Source organism: Arabidopsis lyrata (genome assembly GCF_000004255.2).
Source record: "Arabidopsis lyrata subsp. lyrata unplaced genomic scaffold ARALYscaffold_4, whole genome shotgun sequence".
NCBI lineage: Eukaryota > Viridiplantae > Streptophyta > Magnoliopsida > Brassicales > Brassicaceae > Arabidopsis > Arabidopsis lyrata.
The window spans coordinates 15134594-15155726 of NW_003302552.1; the positions used below are offsets into that span (position 1 = coordinate 15134594).

General features: G+C 38.0%; 6 protein-coding genes and 1 pseudogene across 7 annotated transcripts; 3 read left to right on the forward strand and 4 right to left on the reverse strand.

Annotated features, from left to right (window-relative positions):
- The first annotated feature begins 5194 nt into the window (after positions 1-5194).
- On the forward strand, positions 5195-6789 carry LOC9315428 (F-box protein DOR). The gene has a single exon (XM_002879315.2). The coding sequence runs from the start codon at positions 5272-5274 to the stop codon at positions 6397-6399; it is 1128 nt and encodes a 375-aa protein (XP_002879361.2). The 5' UTR covers positions 5195-5271; the 3' UTR covers positions 6400-6789.
- A 475-nt stretch (positions 6790-7264) lies between these two features.
- Positions 7265-8101, reverse strand: LOC9315429 (uncharacterized N-acetyltransferase p20). Its single transcript, XM_002881165.2, has one exon. It carries the CDS (start codon positions 7952-7954, stop codon positions 7403-7405), a length of 552 nt encoding a protein of 183 aa, XP_002881211.1. The 5' UTR covers positions 7955-8101; the 3' UTR covers positions 7265-7402.
- Positions 8102-8620: 519 nt separating this feature from the next.
- On the reverse strand, positions 8621-9688 carry LOC9317279 (uncharacterized N-acetyltransferase p20). The gene has a single exon (XM_002881166.2). The coding sequence runs from the start codon at positions 9370-9372 to the stop codon at positions 8806-8808; it is 567 nt and encodes a 188-aa protein (XP_002881212.1). The 5' UTR covers positions 9373-9688; the 3' UTR covers positions 8621-8805.
- A 602-nt stretch (positions 9689-10290) lies between these two features.
- On the forward strand, positions 10291-13069 carry LOC9317280 (folate-biopterin transporter 1, chloroplastic). Its single transcript, XM_021029333.1, has 9 exons — positions 10291-10605; positions 10725-10969; positions 11077-11141; positions 11243-11405; positions 11508-11656; positions 11756-12016; positions 12124-12292; positions 12386-12478; positions 12609-13069. Exons 1-9 carry the CDS (start codon positions 10362-10364, stop codon positions 12906-12908), a joined length of 1689 nt encoding a protein of 562 aa, XP_020884992.1. The 5' UTR covers positions 10291-10361; the 3' UTR covers positions 12909-13069.
- On the reverse strand, positions 13037-14093 carry LOC9315430 (coiled-coil domain-containing protein 94 homolog). The gene is given in 2 exon segments (XM_002881167.2): positions 13037-13196; positions 13199-14093. Coding segments are annotated over 2 exon segments (756 nt in total). The 5' UTR covers positions 13895-14093; the 3' UTR covers positions 13037-13136.
- Positions 14094-14910: 817 nt separating this feature from the next.
- On the forward strand, positions 14911-16138 carry LOC110229285 (annotated as a pseudogene).
- A 97-nt stretch (positions 16139-16235) lies between these two features.
- Positions 16236-17584, reverse strand: LOC9317281 (40S ribosomal protein S12-2). Of its 2 annotated transcripts, none has more exons than XM_002881168.2 (5): positions 17553-17584; positions 17335-17399; positions 16781-17081; positions 16632-16697; positions 16236-16511 (listed from the first exon to the last, which is right to left on the reverse strand). In XM_002881168.2, the coding sequence occupies exons 2-5, from the start codon at positions 17340-17342 to the stop codon at positions 16452-16454; spliced, it is 435 nt and encodes a 144-aa protein (XP_002881214.2). In that variant the 5' UTR covers positions 17343-17399; positions 17553-17584; the 3' UTR covers positions 16236-16451. The 2 variants fall into 2 exon arrangements, with proteins under 2 accessions (XP_002881214.2, XP_020885621.1); XM_021029962.1 differs by having other exon boundaries at positions 17498-17570.
- Positions 17585-21133: the final 3549 nt, after the last annotated feature.

Consider the following 21133-nt stretch of genomic DNA (forward strand, 5'->3'; position numbering starts at 1 on the left):
TAGCAGTACAAATGGCGGGAGTCAAAATTCATGATGACTCGGGGAGCGCCTTTGTAGCTAGGAGGCAACACAACTTCAAAGCCAAATCTAATGACGGTGGTCCAAGAAATAATGATGGACATGAAGGATCTTCTAAGGGAGATAAGAAAAAATTCAAGTGCTATCGGTGTGGAAAACTTGGGCATTTTAAAAAGGATTGCCGAGTCAAGCTGAAGGAAACAAACATGGCGGAATCAAAAGGTCATAATGAAGACGAAGAATGGGGAAAATGTTTTACGGTGGAGGCTGCATCTTCAAGTACATCTACACCTAAGAAAGTGGAAAATAATTGGATCGTAGATTCTGGTTGTAGCCATCATATCACTGGAGACGAGAAATTATTTTCTAGTCTTCAACGCCATGAAGGAAAAGAAGCAATCATTACCGCGGATAATTCAATCCATCACGTTGAGAAGGAAGGAACGGTGGTCATCAAAGGAGATGATGGAAGCCCAATCACTCTTAAGAACGTTTACCATGTTCCTGGAGTAAAAAAGAATCTTCTCTCCGTGGTAAATGCGGTGGACTCAGGTAACTATGTCTTATTTGGCCCAAGAGATGTTAAATTCTTAAAGAATATTCAAGAGTTAAAGGCGGATGTGGTTCACACTGGAGCACGAGTTAAAGATCTGTACGTTTTATCGGCATCAAACTCTTATGTGGAGAAGATGAGTACCAACGATAATGCTTTTATATGGCATGCTAGGCATGGTCATATAAATATGACTAAGCTCAAGGTTATGGTAAATAAAGACTTGGTTAACGGGCTCCCAAAGTTGAAGATCCAAGATGAAGGCACACTTTGTGAAGGATGTCAATATGGAAAGTCTCATAGACTTCCATTTGACTATTCCACTTCAAGGTGCAGTGTTCCGTTGGAAAGGGTCCATAGTGACTTGATGGGTCCGACAAGAACACCCTCATATTCCGGGTATCGCTACATGTTGTTGTTCGTTGATGACTTCTCACGGTACACTTGGGTATACTTTGTGAAGGAAAAATCTGAAGTATTCTCCAAGTTTCTAGAATTCAAGGTTACCGTGGAAGGGGAGTTAGGTCAGAAGATCAAGACCTTAAGGACGGATAATGGAGGGGAGTTCATGTCTAAGGAGTTTCTCTCTTTTTGTAGAGATAATGGTATCAAGAGAGAATTTACATGTCCGCATACACCTCAACAAAATGGAGTAGCAGAGAAGAAGATCAGACATCTAAGTGAGACGTGTAGAAGTTGGCTCCATGGCAAAGATTTGCCTAAGGAGTTATGGGCGGAGGGAATGAGATGTGCAACCTATGTCATCAACCGGATGCCACTTAGTCCAAACAATATGAAGTCTCCTTATGAGATGGTTCATGGGAAGAAGCCAACGGTGAAACATCTCAGAATATTTGGATCAGTCTGCTACGTCCATGTGTTTGATTCACAAAGAACTAAGTTGGAGGCAAAGGCGAAGAAATGCATATTTGTCGGCTATGATGAACAAAGGAAGGGTTGGAGGTGTATGGATCCTGAGACACACAAGTATGTTGTGTCTCGTGATGTTGTCTTTGATGAAGTTTCTTCATACTACGGGCCACCTCAAGTCTTGGTTGAAAAAGATGGTGCGAGTTCCTCCAAGATCGATGAATCAATTCTCCAAGTACCATGTGAGAGTGGAAGTCCTGGAAATAAAATTCAAGGTCAAAGGGGGAGCACTAACCAAGAAGAAGAGGAACAAGATCATGGTTCGATGGTCAATCAACGGCCGAAAAGAAACATTGTCAAGCCTGCAAGATATAGAGATGAAGAATTCATCACTACTTATTCATGCTTCTTCGCAGCTCCGTTAGATGATGATGAGCCATCTTCTTATGATGAAGCTAAAGGAGTCCAAGAATGGGAAGCTGCAATGAAGGAGGAGATGAGTGCTCTCAAGAAAAATGAAACTTGGGATCTGGTTCCAAAACCCAAGGATGTTGAGCCCGTTTCTTGCAAATGGGTGTATCGAATTAAGCGAAAAGCAGATGGGAGCATTGATAGATTTAAAGCAAGGTTGGTTGCTCGGGGATTCTCTCAAAAGTATGGAGAAGATTATGATGAGACATTCAGTCCAGTGGCGAAGATGACTACGGTACGCTCACTTTTATCCTTAGCAGCATGTTTTGGTTGGAAGTTATGGCAACTTGATGTGAAGAATGCCTTTCTATATGGTGAGCTTGATAAAAGTATCTTCATGGAGCAACCACCTGGTTTCAAATCACGAGAGCATCCTGATCATGTGTGCAAGCTGAAAAAGGCCTTGTACGGATTAAAACAAGCTCCACGAGCTTGGTATGGAAAGGTTGCTCAGTTCCTTCAATTTTGCGGCTATGAGGCATCAAATTCTGACCCGAGTCTATTCTTCAAGAAGAAAGGAGGAGTCCACGTAGTAGTTCTTCTTTACGTGGATGATATGATAATTACTGGGAATGATGATGCAGAAATTGCTCGCTTACAAGAAGATATGTCGATAAGGTTCGAGATGAAGAAGTTGGGTGAGCTGAATAACTTTCTTGGCCTAGAGGTTGAAAGAGTAAAGGATGGAATATTCGTTGGTCAACAAGGTTATGCAAGAAGGATTGTTGAGAAGTTCGGGGTGCACGAAGGAAAGACGCGCACTACTCCGATGGATGTGAACATCAAGCTCAAACGTGATGAAGGTTCATTGTTACCTGATCCTCGACCTTATCGTGCTCTTGTGGGAAGTCTTCTATACTTAACCATTACAAGACCTGATATTGCCTTCGCAGTAGGTCTTATAAGTCGGTTTATGCAAGCACCAAGGAAACCACACTTAGAAGCGGCAAAGAAGATCTTGAAGTATGTCAAGACAACTCTTGACATGGGCTTGGTGTACAAGTACAATGCAAAGATTTCTCTTCATGGTTTTACAGATGCTGACTTTGGTGGAGATCTAGATGACCGAAAATCAACTTCGGGCTATGTGTTCTTATGTGGAGACACAAGCATTTCGTGGTGTAGCAAGAAACAACCAACGGTATCGCTATCTACCACTGAAGCGGAGTATAAAGCTTCCACACTCGCTGCTCAAGAGTGTATATGGCTTCGAAGACTGTTTGAAGATTTGTTCGAGCCCATAAATAAACCGGTGGCTATCTACGGAGATAATCAAAGTGCTATCAAGTTAGCTAACAATCCGGTGTTTCATGCAAGGACAAAACATATTGAGTTAGAACATCACTTCATAAGGGAGAAGGTTCTTGATGGAACAATTGAAGCCTTGGAAGTTCGAAGTGAGGACAACGTTGCAGACATCTTCACCAAGTCATTACCAAAAGGCCAATTCGAGTTACTTCGCTTGAAGCTCGGGATGGTTGACAAAATCAAGTTTAAGGGGGAGTATTGAAGTTAAACTTGATTTTGGTTTAAGCTTAATTATGGGTTTATAATTCAATATTCTATATTGGATAAAACCCAAAGTTAAGCCTAAGTTCTAGATTTCTCTAGAGCATCATAGAAAAATCATCACCTCCTTAAATGTTCTAGAGAATTCTATTAGATAGATATTTAGAAAATTATGTAGAATAATCTAGAAGTTTGTAAGATAAAATCTAGATATTTTAGTAGAGTTATAGAGATGATGGTAGAATAATCTAGAGACTTTGTAAGCTAACCTTGGAGGCTATAAATACCTCCTCACCCCCCTCATTTGTAATGAAGTTGAACAAGTGAATAAAAAGAAAGTTCAAATAAAAGAACACTCTTTAAAAGTTCTCTAAGTCTCTCCAAAAGTCTTTCAAGTAGTCTCTAATTGTTCTTCCAAATTTTCTATCATACTTAGAGGGTTTCTTATCTTGATTATATCGAGTTTCTCGGGTATTACGGTCTTGGGCTAGTGCTAAGCACTATCGAGTCGGGTTCTTTACAGTTTCACCGAATTGTTTCTGACCAAATCTTCATCTCGGCCTCAGCTCTTGTTCGCCTTCCACAACCACTTTGAGTTGTTCTTTTATTCGACGCCTCAGCCTCAGTCTCAAAATCATCTTAATGAGAACTCGTCTGTTGTAGCCAACAGTCTTTCCCATTTTCCAATTTATTGTGGCAATGGTAGCCATAATAGCATTAGTCATATCGGTCGCTTGCTCTATCTTATAACTCAGCGGGGGAAAAAACCCGAAGAGTTTGTGATATGTAACCCCAGAACGGGACAATCCTTAAGCTTACCAACAATGAATACGATGAGGAGGAGAAAGGACCAGAAGAGCTTTTTCGGGTATGATCCGATTGAAAAACAATACAAGGTTTTGTGCATGACCTTGCCATCTTCTGGAAGACATGGTGGGACCTCTAAAGAGCATCAAGTTCTGACGTTAGGAACTGTCATGGAGAATGGTAGAATGTTGCGTACCCCATTTTCCTGGACGAACCGATAATTAATGAGGTATGTATCAATGGTGTTCTTTATTATGGAGCTTCAGCCAACATGTCTTCCGAGATTTCTATGATAGTTTGCTTTGATGTTCGGTCTGAAAAGTTCAGCTTCGTAAAATCCATGGAAGAAATTTCCAGGAGAAGAGAGAGTAATACTCATACAACAACTTTGATAAACTATAATGGTATATAGGATTCCTCTTTAAAAAAAAAAAACACTCACCATCTTTTATTTTGGGGATTATTGTTGATTTTGCCATTTTTTACCAAAATCTTTTAAAAATGCCATTTTTGCAAAAATCTTATGGATTTGCCATTTTCTAACACTTAAAAATGTACGTATTTCGGATTTTTTTTGATAAAAATATGTAGTTTATACAAAATACTAAACCCTAAGAACAACTACAACCGACTAAACCCAAACATAACGAATAAAACGCATGTTTCCGTAGCCTGAAAAAGGATAAAATCCATAAACTATTCAAAAAAGGGCAAAATCCACAAATGTCATCCCAAAAAATGGCAAATCCGTAATTGATTCTTTATTTTGGCTTTGTAACCATCGGAGAAAAAGTGTTGAAATATTTGAAATATGCAATGGTGTGACTTACTGATGAAGATATAAACGAACGGTTACGGTTACGATTACGGACACGGTTACGGGTACGGGTACGAGTACGAGTACGAGTACGGTTCTTGATTTTTATTTTATTTACCCTAAATTTTGCCTCAATTATACTATAAGAAAAGAAAAAAAAAGGAGTTGAAATAGAACTGCGGTTCGTCTACAAGAGAAACTAGGGTTTAAAGGCAGTGTCTCCGCCATGAAAACACGGCGGCAGGACGTCTCCGAGGATGCTCTAACCATTTCACGGCAGTCATCAACCTCAATTGATAGAAGAGAAAACTCAGAGGCGATCCCAACTGATCTCATTTTCGAAATACTCTTGAAATTGCCGGCGAAATCTATAGCTAGATGTCGCTGCGTATCAAAGCTCTGGTCTTCCATACTTCTCCGTCCCGATTTCACAGAGCTATTCTTGACCAGATCTTCAACTCTCCCGCAACTCTTGTTCTCCTTCGAAAAAACCGGTGAGTTGTTCTTCTTCACGGCACCGCAAATCCAAAATCCAGATGAGAACTCGTCTCTTGTATCCCCGAGTTATCATATGAAGGTCCCCTTTGATCGTACCTCTCAAATTTGTGGTCATATCCGTGGATTGCTCTGTCTTACACATCTACGGGTCCTAAAGGGAAGGAAGGAAACAGTACCAATGATATGCAATCCCAGCACTGGACAAGCCTTACCTTTACCCAAAGTGAAGACTAGGAGGGTTAAAGTGAGAAGCTTTTTGGTTTATGATCCGATTGAGAAGCAGTTTAAGGTATTGTCCATGACCTGGCCATGTTATGGAAACGGAGAGAAGAATTGTGAGGAGTACCAGATTCTGACATTAGGGACTCAAACTCTTTCATGGAGGATGATTGATTGTTGTTTACCCCATCATCCTGCACATGATGGGATATGCATTGATGGTTGTTTGTATTATCAAGCTATGGTCGGTCCATTGTCAGGGATTTCTACTATAGTTTGCTTTGATGTTAGGTCTGAGAAGTTTAGTTTTGTTAAGAAAGCCAGGGGCATGGTGTTGTATGGTCAATCAGCTCTGGTAAACTATGAGGGTAGGTTAGGTGCAATTCAGTCAGATGAGCTTCATGGAATAATTACTGGCCAAACTAGAAGTCTTGAGTTGTGGGTTCTAGTAGACGCTGAGAAACATGAATGGTCAAGGCATGTATATGCATTGCCTCCAATGTGGAAGAATGTTGTTGCAGAGGCTGAGTTAAACATTGTTGGAAGGACTAGTACAAATGAAATTGTCTTATCGCGGCATTATTCATCTGTACTTTCTATGTTTTCTACTACAATCCCGAGAGGAACACAATCATAAGAGTTGATATCCAAGGAACGGATGAGTTTAAGGGTCGTAGAGTTCACACCTTTCTAGACCATGTGGAGGACGTGAAGCTTCTGCATTATAACTTGTGATTGAAACAGATCATGGGCTTTCTAATGTACGTCTTTCTTGGACACTATTTATTCCTTTTGTTGTAGTGGTTCATACATTGAGGAATGGTTGTTCTAAAGTAAGTTTTAGCTGTTTATACTCATCTTTTCAGTAGTAAGCCACTTTGTGACTTGTGTATTGATGAGTTCTATGTTAGTCATCCATTTGTTAGAACCACATTTAGGGCCTCTCCATCTCTCGCATGTCCCTTTTTCTTTTATGTAATAATATATATGTTTTGCTACTTGAGTAAGATCATTGTAGTTACTTTCATTTTCTGTGTTTCTTATTCTAGCATCTCATCTACTTGATATGTGTTTAGAAAAGCCATCTAGTGTTGTAGATTCAGCAAGGGGATGATAAATAGTCTTGTTATTGCAGACTCTTTAGATACTAATCCAAAACAGAGAATTCTAAAATTTGATATTCTGAAGGTAGATAAAGGTAGAAGAGTTTTAGATCCAAGAAATGGTCAGAATGTTGCTATTTAAGTTAAGATCACTTAACCTAGCCAAAAGGAGGTTGTGAAGCCCTTGTTCCGGAGCTAGTTTTGTTCTATTTCTGTTGTATCGAATAGAACCTGAATGCCTTCTTTCAAAATCTTTATCAAGAGTTGAACTTTTAAAGAGATTATCGAGATCCCTAAATTTTGATTTATAAAACTCTTCTCTACCTATCATTGAATAATTTGGGTGATCCCTCTAATCTGATTACTGACTATAGTAGCCATTGACTTTAATTGTTTTCGTAATTTACTATGCAGAATTTATAGAATTTTTTTGGCAAATGAAAAACAGAGTGTTTACATCATATATTCCATATGAATCAGAAACTAAATCCAACATATGTATATAGAATTGCGAATTAATCTTTTTTGTTGATCAATTTACTTCAAAGTATCAGTAGGCAAGAAACTAAACATAACAGTGTCTCTTACACTTCCCTTGATACATAGAAACTTCCTCATCACACCTTCTCTAGTAAACCCAACTTTTTCAAGTACCCTTTGAGATCCGACATTGTCCACATCAACAAGTGCCTCAAGCCTCTCAATCTCCGGAAATTCCTTGAATATCTCCGCCGTCACCAGCCTCACCGCTTCCGTTGCAAACCCTTTTCCCCAATACTTTCTCGCTAGGACATAACCAATCTCTTTTCTGATGTTATCAACCGCCATGATCAAGATGTAGCCGATCGGACGGTCGTCTTCTAAGCAGATGGCTCGGAGCCAAGGGTGTGTCAAGACACGATCGGTTATGTATTTGATTGCTTCGTCCCGGCTCGTGCAAGGCTCCCAAGTGCAAAAGCGTGCCACTTTAGGGTCTGTGGCCCAAACCATGTAGTCGTCGACGTCGGAAAGAGTCATCGGCCGGAGTGATATTCTTCCCGGAGGCGAAGAGCTCATTATTGGTTGAGTTTCTTGTGAGTCCATCTCCATTTAGTATAGTGATTGTTTGAGATATCACATCACTACGTTTAAACGATGTCTTTTATATACAGATTGCGATCTTGAAAAACTTTGAGATTGATTGCTTTTGACTAAAAAAACATTAAAGTAGTACCATTTGCTATAGATTAGTGTATTTATTAATGTTATTATTCGATTAAATATATATATACGACATAAGCTGACGTGTCATCATGTGAGTGGATAGCTGTCTATATTTGACTTTTGACTTCCAACACTTACTTGGTTGCCAAACAATGTATTGTTTGGATTTCGGAACTTACCGTGTTGCTTCCAGCTGGATGCCCATAATCGTGTGTGGTCGCATTCCCAAAAAAGGATTTAACAGTTTTCTCAAGTTATGGTGCAGATGATCGTTGTTATACTGTCAAAACCAACGCAAGAATCAAGTCACTCAACCAACGTGTTGTATGATTAAGTAATTTTAGTTAAAGTTTAATCGAATGTTATCAGACTTCCATTCATCTAATCGCTGTTAAAACATAAAAGCTATTACACTATATATATTTTTATTGTAAAAAAATTTCATTTTTCATTTTGTACTTTTTAATTTTCAATATATTTTAATGAGATAGTCAAACTTTGTTATATTTGGCGAAGTGAACATGGTAAATACGAAGGCATCGTACTCTCAAATTATAAAAATCACTTTGGTATGAAGTATTTAATATTAAGGTTACAACAGCATATATAAGAAGAAGAACAAAAATAGAGCATCACTCCATTTTATACATGTGATTTTACAAGCTAAGCAAAATACAAATTTCGATATCAAACAAACTTTACTTTATCTATGTTGATATTTGTTGATTCAAATCAGATCAGTGCAACGAATCAGAAGGCAAGAAACTAAACATGACCATATCTCTAACATTTCCTTTTAGATACATAAATTTCCTCATAACACCTTCTCTCACAAACCCAACTTTTTCAAGAACCCTTTGAGATCCGACGTTGTCAACGTCAACAAGTGCCTCAAGCCTCTCCATCTCCGGTTTCTCCTTGAATATCTCCGCAGCCACAAGCCTCACCGCCTCCGTCGCTATCCCTTTCCCCCAGTACTTGCTTCCGAGGACATAACCAATTTCTCCTCTGATCTTATCAACTGGCGTGACGGAGATCGAGCCGATAGGACGGTCGTTATCTAAGCATATAGCTCTGAGCCAAGGGTGTGGCAAAGCGACGTCGTTTAAGAACGCGATTGCGGCTTCTCGGCTAGTGTAAGGCTCCCACGTGCAAAAGCGTGCGACGTCTGAGTCAGTGGCCCAGACCATGAAATCGTCAACGTCGGAAAGCGTCATTGGACGGAGATGGATTTTCTCCGATGGTGAGGAACTCACGGTGGATAGAGTCTCCAGTTTGATCATACTAGATGAGTCCATCTCCATTGACTTGTTCTTGGTTACTTTCCTTTTTGAGTCTTTGAAGTTTGAAGCTTCTTTGGGAATTCTTTAAAATAGTTACTCTCTCTCAATTCTCACGGATTTGTTTAGAGGCAATATGATATAATACTTGTTCTACGAGACCACGAATGGCGATTTAAATAATCTGAAATTTTTAACAAAACCAAGAAACAGAACTTTCCTTCTTGCTTCGACCGGTCAAATACGCAACAATTAGGTCTTGTTGAATTGAATGGAAGGTGTGAAAATGATGGTTTTATGATGGTAATAGTATACTTTATCACCCATTCATAACTTTTGATTTAAGATTGATATATACCAAAAAAAAAAAAAAAAAAACTTATGATTTAAGTGAAATGCGTTTCCATTTTTTAATAAAAAAAGAAAATAGAACTGTGTTTCATTTTCATGAAGAAAACTCGAGATCCATTAGGAAATTTCAAGCCTCAAATCATTTAAACACGGATATTCCTTCCTGTTTATTGACATGGCAACGCATGTTTGGTCGTCTTTTGCGTAGACGTATTAGAACATGTATAAAATGATTAAAATCCAAATACAATATATTACTAGTCCTTATATTGATTTCTTAGAATGATTTGAACTTATGGGGATACGTATGTATATAATGTTAGAAAAAACTATAGTAGTTTATTAGTCCTGTGCAAAAAAAAAATTTCCAACTCGTCTATTTTTATAATTTTACCTTTCATTTCAAAAAAATATAGATTAATCTTATTCGGTTTTGACAATATAACTCTTATTCGGTTTTGACAAATAATATATCAAATCAAAATTCTCGCGATGAAGAGTTCAACTTTACATTTTAATAAAAACTAATGTATGTGACCGGAAAAAAAAATCTACAATCGAAAAAAAGAAAAAGAAAAAACACGAAGGAGACTCACAATCTCACAAAACGCAGCAAGAGACGGAGTGTTGTTTATTTAAAAAAGAAAAAATAAGAAAACTAAATGGCGAGTCTCAATCTTTTCTCTATCTCAATCTCACCTTCTCAAATTACACTTTTGCCATCCACCTTCCTCTCCATCAACAACGGGACACGACGCCTTGCTATCGCCGCCCGATCTCACCGTGTACCACGCCGGAAGATTCGTAAGAGACCTCCGGACAGAGATATGTCCTCCATAGTTTCAATCCCGGAGCTTCCTCGCCGGCGCGATTCTGAGGAAAGCTTGCTTCTAGATTCTCGAATCAGTAAGCTCATAGCCATTACTACAAAATTAGGAAGCATCAAAATCCTCAGAAATTGGTGATTGTTTGAACTGTGATATTTACTCATTTCTAATGTGAGAAATTTGTGTGTAATTTAAAAGGTGTAGCTGAAGGAGATACATCGAATACAAATGTAGAAGAAGACAGAGATACTTCTAGTATTAGAACACAGCCTCCTCGTAAAGAAAGAAATCTTAGTATCACCAGAAGCAAATTCTACGGGGTTGAATTATCACCAGACAATGTTGCTGTAGCAATGGTGTATTTTGTTCAAGGTGTTTTAGGACTCGCGAGGCTCGCTGTTAGTTTCTATTTAAAAGATGATTTGCGTCTTGATCCTGCTGAGGTATGTCATTGTAATGCATGAGATTGATTCAAATGCTTTTGTAGTTTCCTTATTGGACTTTCAGGGAATATCTCTTTATAGGCTGACAAAATGTACCTCTTGACTAGACAGCTGTGATTACGGGTCTTTCTTCGTTGCCGTGGCTTGTTAAGCCTCTCTACGGTTTTATCAGGTATGATTCCTTCACCACCTCTATACCTCTTGACTAGACAACTGTGTAGAAAGACCGTTGTGATCAATAGCAAAGTCTAAGTATGTTGGTCTGTTTCACAGTGATTCAGTGCCTCTATTTGGCTATCGAAGGAGGTCATATCTAGTTCTCTCGGGACTTCTTGGTGCATTTTCGTGGAGTTTGATGGCTGCTTTTGTTGACAGTAAATATAGTGCTGCTTTTTGTATACTTCTCGGTTCCCTCTCTGTTGCCTTTTCTGATGTTGTAAGTTTTCTAACCTATTCTGGTTAACTTAGTCTGGTTGAATTGCAAGATAGCGTTGGTTATTCCAGCATATCGAAATATTGAGTTGTTAAATTTTAATAGGTAGTAGACTCAATGGTTGTGGAACGGGCTCGTGGTGAGTCACAAAGCGTGTCGGGATCGCTGCAATCTTTGTGCTGGGGATCCTCAGCTTTTGGCGGGATTGTGAGTTCCTACTTTAGCGGCTCCCTGGTGGAGTCTTATGGTGTGAGGTACAGTACACGATTTGCGCAAACAGTTGCATTTCTTTTTTGATATCCCGTGGCATAGATAACTAACTACGTGGCATTCTAAAAGCTGTTATACCTCAGGTTTGTATTTGGGGTGACAGCTTTACTACCTTTGATAACTTCAGCAGTTGCTGTTCTCGTGAACGAACAACGTGTTGTCAGACCAGCATCAGGGCAGAAAGAGAACATACCCTTGGTCAGTCCTGGCTTTCTTCAGACCTCAAAGCAGAACATGATTCAGCTATGGAGTGCCATTAAGCAACCAAATGTTTTTCTCCCGACCTTGTTTATATTCTTATGGCAAGCGACACCACACTCGGATTCTGCAATGTTTTACTTCACGTATGTCCTCTTCCACTTGGTTCTTGGTTATCGGCTTATTTCATATCCTATGAACTGTATTAATTACAGTTTCTAACTAATTTTGTTTGGTACAAATTTCATCTCAGAACGAACAAACTCGGCTTTACTCCGGAGTTTCTGGGACGAGTTAAACTTGTGACCTCAATTGCTTCATTACTTGGAGTAGGACTGTACAATGGATTCCTGAAGACTGTTCCTTTGAGAAAAATCTTTCTCGTGACGACAATTTTTGGCACGGGTCTTGGGATGACTCAGGTTTGTCCAATCCGCTCTTTACAAGAAAATTTTGCCATCTATCCTCTGTTACACAACCAGTAACTCTTTTGGGACCGCTCTTATGTTTTGCAGGTTATCCTCGTGTCAGGTTTCAACAGACAGTTGGGAATCAGCGACGAGTGGTTTGCTATCGGAGACTCTCTAATCCTAACAGTCCTTGCTCAGGTTTACGCTTTTGTCAGCATTAAGTTTCTAAAAGGCTTAGAGTTCTTGTGTGATTCCATAGTTAGTTAATGCAGCATTATTGGAATATGTCAGTATCAATGCACTGACAGTTAATATCAAACTGTAACAGGCTTCATTCATGCCAGTTCTTGTGTTAGCAGCGAGATTATGTCCAGAAGGAATGGAAGCAACTCTCTTTGCTACACTCATGTCAATCTCTAACGGAGGCAGTGTTCTAGGTGGGCTTATGGGTGCAGGGCTGACTCAAGTTTTCGGCATCACAAAAGACAGTTTTGGTAACTTATCAACACTTATTATCCTATGCAATCTTAGCTCATTGCTCCCTCTGCCTCTTCTCGGTCTTTTACCGCGAGATTCTCCAGATACTCTGGCTAAAGATGATGCAGACGTGGAGATGAAGTCCAATTAAGGAACATGATGTTATAACTTTTTGGGGTTCTGTGTATTCAGTTCCAACCCTGTTATTACTTGAGAAGAATGAAGCAGAAATGTTGTAATTCTAAAAACAATAAACTCTTCGTTAAATTGCAGAAACATACTCAATATGCAAAAAATAGAAATGATAGTAAACTAATCTCTACAAATAAGTTTCTAACATGACTCTAGATTTGATTCAACGTACATCATTCAGTCTTCCTCAATCCTCATCAGCACCATAATTGTCGCATAGTGATGCGAGTCCCAAACTTGTTGTCTTCTCTTCTTCTTCAAGGTTATAATGCAAGCAAGTTTCTTAGTCTTAGGTTTCTTCGCATCTATTACCTCCATTCTTCCTTTCTTTATCTCATCGGTTTCTTCGTCCACAATCCTCCTCTGCTTACCAAATCTGATGGACTTTACCAACGCTGCATCTTCCTCTTTTGCAACTTCTTCTTCTTCTTTATGTCTTCTACTCAAAGCCTCAAGCATAGAGTCTACACTCACCGACACGCGTCTAAATTTCATAGATTTCATCTCATCAAGTGCAGCCATAACATCAATCTCTCTTTTGGAAACCAAAGTTCTCTTCTCTAAAGAACTCATCACATCCCCTCTCTCCTCGGCTTGCTTCTTCTCCTCCTCGTGTTGATCATAAACACAAGTTGCACCTGATTCGGCTACATAACTCGAATTCTTTGAATCGGTCTTCAATATCAGCTCGGCGCAACACTTACTACACTTGAAGTAAAACCTATGGATTTTGATCCCTATGTAGGTTTCTCCGATTACTTTTTCTTCACGGCAATTAATTTTGGTACCTTCCGACATGTAATTCCCACATGTGTTGCATCGAATACGTAACGGAACCATCGAACGAAACTTCTTTTGCTGATTCTTAGGTTTTCGGATCCGGGGAATCTTCCTCGGATCAAAGTTTGGTGGATAGTATTTGCTCAAGCCTTTTCTTTCACCCATCGCGCAAACAAAGAAAGAACTACTACGAATCAAATAAGAAACCCTAATCAAAACCCTAAAACAAGAGACCCGAATGCGAAAGTCACGAGATTTTTTTAGGGTTGAGAGAGGTTCTTAATTTCTGCGGCAACGAAAGAAAAAGATGGAATGATCGATCTGTAGTTCCTCTCTTAAATAAGGAGCCCCTTTTTTTTCCCCCTGTTTGTTTCCAATGTCTAAACATGTTTTTTTTTTCCTAGGAGAATTATGAAAATAGTTTAATTTTAAGTGAAGCTTTTTTAAAACAGAACTATATAGTTTATATCCTAAATATGAAATACAAATTTCTAAAATTTATAGTCTCAAAATTATTTCCCATCCCTTATATATTAATTGAGAAACATTATTAATAAAAAACATTGCCCCTCCGTGTGATTTACAAGATTGTCACGCTGACGTGTCGTGTTCACATAGATTTATGGTTTAAACAATTAATTACCCAAATATTACTAGATTAATTACAAATGTGCCATAATATTCTAATTATTTCATTAATTAAAATTAAACATCAGTAATACAAACATCATATCTCTATCTATACATAAAGGATTCATGTAGTACATATATATATTAGATTGATCTAAGATCTATATTTTTAAATTGAGACTAACATATATATATACATATATATATATATATAACAACTCAAATATGTAAGCGTATAATTCATGTATATTAATATATTAGAATATATTTTTTAACTTTTATAAGTATAAATTTTGCTACGTTCATAAATCCAAACTACATTTATAAATTAATTCTCATACCTAAACCCTATCTAAATCTATCAGAATAACAACAATAAATTAATTTTCAAATTTTAAAGGCAATCCAAATTTTTAAAAATTAAACAGAAACCTTACAAAATATATATATTCTATGATATCATCTTCATCATCTCAAATTTACCGAGCACACATCTTCTTAGTTTTCGAGCAATCTAAATTTTTTAAATCTTCATCAACTTTTTTACAAAGATGTATTTGTGTTTGTATTCCAATAATCGATTTTCCGATACGAAAAATCGATGATTGAAACATAAAACTTTTTTTAAACATGTTTCATAATACACTAACAGATTTTGTATTCCGGATAATACTACAATAATTTTTGTAACTAAAACTCCAATGCACTTCTTTAATTGTCATTTTTATGTGCGGGTAAGTTATCTAGTGTTTCATTATAAGTGATGTTTAAGGTTTTTGCACACATATTATAGATCATATGATTTCATTTAATTATTTATATTTTTATATAAGAACATTATTAACTAAAACCAATTCAACCAATAAAATACCATACTGTAATATATAAATGTTATAAAAAATAATTACTTTAAGACTTTTACATAAAAGGTTTAAAACAACTTTAGTTAAAATGAAAGAAACGAAAGATCTATTAAACATCAAAATTCTGATGGGCTAAGTAGAAGTGTAAATATTTACTTTATATATTGTGGGAAGCGTTGTGATGGTTATATGTTGTGTTCTACAACAACTATACTTCTTGACTTGTAGCCAAACACTACGATGAGCTCAAGACCAAGGCGATAAACGAGAAGGAGAGACATAAGAAAAGTTCTTTCACCGGATCGGAATGGAGAAATACTCTTCATGTAATCAAAGACTCCGATGATGAGAAAGGTTCATCAACCAGAACCGAATGTAGAAATGCTCGCTGGGAAATCATCAAGAGTCTGAAATCTTTCGGCTTTGGATCATTCTCATTAACATTGTGATACTGTCGATATTTCCGGGATTCATCACTAAGGATGTTCATTCCGAGACTCTCAAAGATTGGTACCCTGTTCTACTCATTGCAGCCTACAATGTGTTTTATTTAGTTGGGAAATGTTTGGTCGCTGTGTTCATGGCCAATGATGAGAGGATCGCGGTTGGCGGTTCCTTGCAAGGCTGCTGTTTTACCCTCTCTTTTGGGGTTGCTTGCACGGTCCAATGTTATCGAGGACTGAGATTCCTGTATTGTTTTAGTGACAGGCTTGTTGGGATTAACTAACGTAAGCATTTTGATGATTCTGACTCCAAAATCTGTGCAATAACAACACGCAGAGGCTGCAGGTAGTGCCATTACGCTCTTCTTGTTTATTGGTCTGGCTCAAGGGTCTGTCTTAGCTTGGTTCTATTAAACCATGTATCTGTTATGCGTACCAACCAAATTAATTTGTTTGTTTTTTCCGAAAATGAAATTTCACTTTCTGGAAGTATTTATTTTTTTTGTTCAAAAAACAAAACAAAAAATCTCAATTGTAGAACGACTGTATGTGATAAGAAAACAAAACATAAAATCTTAATGAGCGAGGTTGGTCATGGAATTGATAGAACCTAACATAACATCAAAACTTTCATGTTCGAAACAAATCGAACATGACATATCCACTACTGAGTATTTAATATCCAAAACAGAGAGAACGAGAAAGAAAAAAAGAGAGTGGCCACAAGAAACAAAATGCATTTCCTTTGGGATGAAAGCATCTGAAAACTTGACCTTTTTGCTTGATTTAGTTAGACTCAAGATGCTTCTTGACAATGTTTAGAGCAGTTGTCTCCTCACCGTAATCCTGTAACAACCCAACACAGAAGCACACAAATAAATCACCAGACACAAGTCTCAAAGACTTTATAAGAATTTAGAGGTTCCTAAGATTCATGGATTAAGAGAAAGCAAAAAGACTCGTTACCTTGATCACAAGACATGAGCATCCAACAACCTTCCTTGCATTTCCCTCTGAATCAATCTTACAAAGCTGCAACCAAATTCAAGATTATTACCCCCCACACTCTTCCTTAGAGGAGAGAGCTTTAACCATATAAAAGGAAAACTACTTACACCAGCCCATTCCCCGAGGGTTTTGGCACTTGGAACCGTAAGCAACTTGATGCTGTGGTCAGCGCAAAGAGCTTTAACCAGCTTGACATAATCAGGTTGGTTGCAATCTTCAGCCAAGACACAGAGCTGAGCAACACGCTTCTCGATAAGCTTAGCGCTTTCATGGAGACCACGAACAACACCACCATAAGCACGAGATTTCCTTACTGTCAACTCCAATGCAGTACTCACATCCATGTCCTCTGGGATCGCTGCTGCCTCAGCAACAGGAGGAACAACAGGAGCAACAACAGCCTCATCACTAAAAAAAATCAACAAAGTATAAAACTTTATCAATTCTTGATCAAATCAACAATCATCAAACAATCTACCTTTCGAGTAATCTGTGCCCAACTAGAAAGTTTAAAGATTTGAGTCACAAATCAAAGCATAACATCAATCGACCTAAAACTAAACATTTGAACCCTAAATGTATCACTCTCTATCTATCACTGATTCAGTAGATTAAAGAATGTAGTAAACTCCAACATAGCTGCATCGAAAGAGAAACTTACCCTGACATATTGACTCTTTGAATTGGTTTTACGAACGAAGAAGAAGCAAAAGTCTTTTTCCAAATCTGCCAAGAAAATGAAGCAAATTAGTCTCAATAAACACATAAATCGAAATTATTGAGCCAGATAGGAGGAAGAATAACAAAGTAAGACGACCACATACATAAACACAGATCAATTTCGATTGAGGAACTACGCAGAAGGAGTACGAGACTAACCCTTAAAGAGAGACAGAGGCTGCAACCAAGAGCAAAAACTGAGTAGCGAGTTATATATATTAGGGTTTTACGAACCCTGAATTATACGATTTCACAGATGTGTCGCGAACCTGGGCTCTACTTTAATGGGCTTTTACTGAGCCGTTCTTTAAATTTGGGTCCTTTTTTAAAACGGCGCCGTTTCGCTGGTCGGTTTAGTCTTTCCCTTTTTTCCTCTTGAACATAATCCACAATTTTCCTCTTGTTATAAATAATTACTTTATTTTATGGTGTATATAAATATAAATAATGGAGAAAGAATTTATACCCGCAGAAGGATCGGGATACTGAAAATAAAGAGATGAGAGGAGGAGAGAGATTTCTTATAACTTCTTCTTGTTGAAGTATGAATTGTGATTTTACAATGAACGTTTAACGTTCTATTTATAGAGAAAAAGATAAGTTACTATGCACACATAGTGACGATGGGCTCCACACAAATTAATAAACAATTAAAAGTTTTAACGCGTATGCGTATATTGTTGACATATTTGTTAGCCGCCCACGTTGATTTTCATAACACTCCCCCTTGGAGACCAATGTCACTATGTCTCTTGCGTAATATCTTTGGTTGCCTCGTTAAAAACCTTTCTAAGTAAACCCAGTGGGAAAAACCTTAGTAGGTAAAAAGAGTACAACGACGTAGTCTCCCCCTCGAGTGATTAACTTTACAGATCACGTTGATGGCGCATTCCAATAGCATAGACATGCTTCTTGAACACCAAGGTAGGCAGTGATTTTGTGAAGAGATCTGCAGCATTGTCACATGATCGGACATATTTGACCTCAATGTCTTTATTCTTCTCAAGTTCTTGGGTGTATGAAAAGAATTTCGGAGGGATATGTTTGGTTCTATCACTTTTGATATATCCTTCCTTCGTTTGGGCAACGCATGCAGCATTATCTTCATATAGGATGGTTGGCTCTTTGTTTACGTTGATCCCACTGCTTGATTGAATGTGTTGGCTTATTGATCTCAACCATACACATTCTCTACTTGCTTCATGTAGTGCAATGATTTCAGCATGATTTGAAGAAGTAGCCACAAGCGTTTGCTTCTGGGAACGCCATGATATAGCAGTGCCTCCGATTGTAAAGACATATCCAGTCTGTGATCGGGCTTTATGTGGATCTGATAAATATCCCGCATCTGCAAAACCAACCATTTGCCCTTTTGAATTTTTAGGATAAAATAATCCTAAATTTATCGTCCCTTGAAGATATCGGAAGATATGTTTAATCCCATTCCAATGCCTTCTCGTAGGAGATGAACTGAATCTTGCCAAAAGATTAACGGCAAATGATATATCAGGTCTTGTACAATTAGCAAGATACATAAGTGCTCCTATTGCACTTAGATACGGTACTTCAGGACCAAGTATCTCTTCATTTTCCTCATGCGGTCGAAATGGATCACTCTCAACGTTAAGTGATCTAACGACCATAGGAGTACTAAGAGGAGTTGCCTTATCCATGTTGAATCGTTTTAGCACTCTTTTAGTATACGTGGATTGGTGCACAAATATACCCTTTTGGGAATGTTCAATTTGTAGGCCAAGACAAAACTTTGTTTGTCCGAGATCTTTCATCTCGAATTCCCCTTTTAAATAGTTTGTTGCTTTCTGTATTTCATCTTGAGTCCCAATTATATTTAGATCATCAACATATACCGCGATTATCACAAATCCGGATTTTGTTTTCTTGATGAAAACACATGGGCATATAGGATCGTTCACGTATCCTTCTTTCGTTAAATGTTCACTGAGACGATTATACCACATTCGCCCAGATTGCTTTAACCCATATAATGATCTTTGCAACTTTATTGCACATAACTCTTTGGGTTTAGATTTCAATGCTTCTGGCATATTAAACCCGTCGGGAACTCTCATATAGATATCTGTATCTAATGATCCATACAAATATGCTGTAACAACATCCATGAGACGCATTTCTAAATTTTCATCAGCCGCTAGACTCATCAAGAATCTAAACGTTATTGCATCCATAACGGGGGAATATGTTTCCTCATAATCAATCCCGGGTCTTTGAGAAAATCCTTGAACTACAAGACGAGCCTTGTATCTCGTAATTTCATTTTCCTCATTTCGTTTTCTAACGAAAACCCACTTGTATCCAACCGGTCTCACATCTTCAGGTGTGAGTATAATAGATCCGAATACATTTCGCTTATTGAGCGAATCAAGTTCGACTTGTATTGCATCTTTCCATTTTATCTAGTCATGTCTCTTTTGACATTCATATACCGACTTTGGTTCTGGATCCTCGTTTTCCTCATCAATTTCTTTTGCTACGAGGTATGAGAAAACGTCATCGACTTCATCCATTTTATTTCGATCCCAGATCTTTCCATTATGGATATAGTTGATAGAAATCTCATGATTTCCTTCAGGTTCACGATTTTCTACATCATCATTATTCTCATGATTTGTCTCCTCCAAAATATTTTCAGCTATTTTGGGAGTATCGAGCTTTTCAGCTTCCTTTCGCTTTCTAGGATTTTTATCCTTAGAACCAACTGGTCTACCACGCTTCATGCGTGTTCTAGACTCACGTGTATCGTCTGCTTTTCCATGTTCTTGTGGAATTTTGATCCGAGCAGGAACATTTGCAGCTGGAATATGTGATTTGATTATCGTTTTAGTATCTGCAAAAGCATCAAGATGTAACAAAGATGGTACACTCCACTTTATATTATTTCCTACTTGTTTGTTTTCTCCCCCTAGAACTGGGAACTCTTTTTCATCAAAATGATAGTCAGCAAAGCGTGCCGTAAAGAGGTCACCAGTTCGAGGTTCTAAATACCTTATAATGGATGGAGAATCATAACCCACATATATCCCTAACCTTCGTTGGGGTCCCATCTTTGTACGTTGTGCCGGTGCTACAGGCACATATACCGCACAACCGAAAATCTTTAGATGAGAAATATTTGGTTCACGACCAAATACTAGTTGTAATGGGGAATATTTATGATATGCACTTGGTCTCATTCGGATAAGTGCTTCAACATGCAAAATAGCGTGTCCCCATACAGAGGTTGGGAGTTTTGATCTCATGATCAATGGTCTTGCAATTAATTGCAGGCGTTTAATTAAAGATTCAGCCAAACCATTTTGTGTGTGAACATGAGCTACAGGATGTTCTACTTCAATTCCCGTTACCATACAATAATCATTAAAAGCTTAGGATGTGAATTCACCAGCGTTGTCTAGTCTAACTCTTTTAATAGGGTAATCAGAAAACTGAGCCCTCAGTTTGATTATTTGAGTTAGAAATCTCGCAAATGCCATATTTCGAGATGATAATAGACAAACATGTGACCATCTGCTGGATGCGTCAATTAATACCATGAAATAGTGGAATGGTCCACATGGTGGATGTATTGGTCCACAAATATCTCCTTGAATTTGTTCAAGAAATTTTGGTTGGCGATGGCTTTATGATAAGTTTTCCAAGAGAACATGCGGCACATGTCTTTTTATTCCCATGATATATCTCCTGGATTTTCAATGGGTGTC

Bases quoted from the DNA above. Each gene is read 5' to 3' on its own strand.
- LOC9315428 (XM_002879315.2), top strand. From the start codon at position 5,272: ATGAAAACACGGCGGCAGGACGTCTCCGAGGATGCTCTAACCATTTCA.
- LOC9315429 (XM_002881165.2), bottom strand. From the start codon at position 7,954: ATGGAGATGGACTCACAAGAAACTCAACCAATAATGAGCTCTTCGCCT.
- LOC9317279 (XM_002881166.2), bottom strand. From the start codon at position 9,372: ATGGAGATGGACTCATCTAGTATGATCAAACTGGAGACTCTATCCACC.
- LOC9317280 (XM_021029333.1), top strand. From the start codon at position 10,362: ATGGCGAGTCTCAATCTTTTCTCTATCTCAATCTCACCTTCTCAAATT. The intron at 10,970-11,076 runs GTATGTCATTGT...CCTCTTGACTAG, and splicing joins TGCGTCTTGATCCTGCTGAG to ACAGCTGTGATTACGGGTCT. The intron at 11,657-11,755 runs GTACAGTACACG...GTTATACCTCAG, and splicing joins GTGGAGTCTTATGGTGTGAG to GTTTGTATTTGGGGTGACAG.
- LOC9317281 (XM_002881168.2), bottom strand. The intron at 16,698-16,780 runs GTAAGTAGTTTT...ATTTGGTTGCAG, and splicing joins CCCTCGGGGAATGGGCTGGT to CTTTGTAAGATTGATTCAGA. The intron at 16,512-16,631 runs GTAACGAGTCTT...GGGTTGTTACAG, and splicing joins GCTCATGTCTTGTGATCAAG to GATTACGGTGAGGAGACAAC.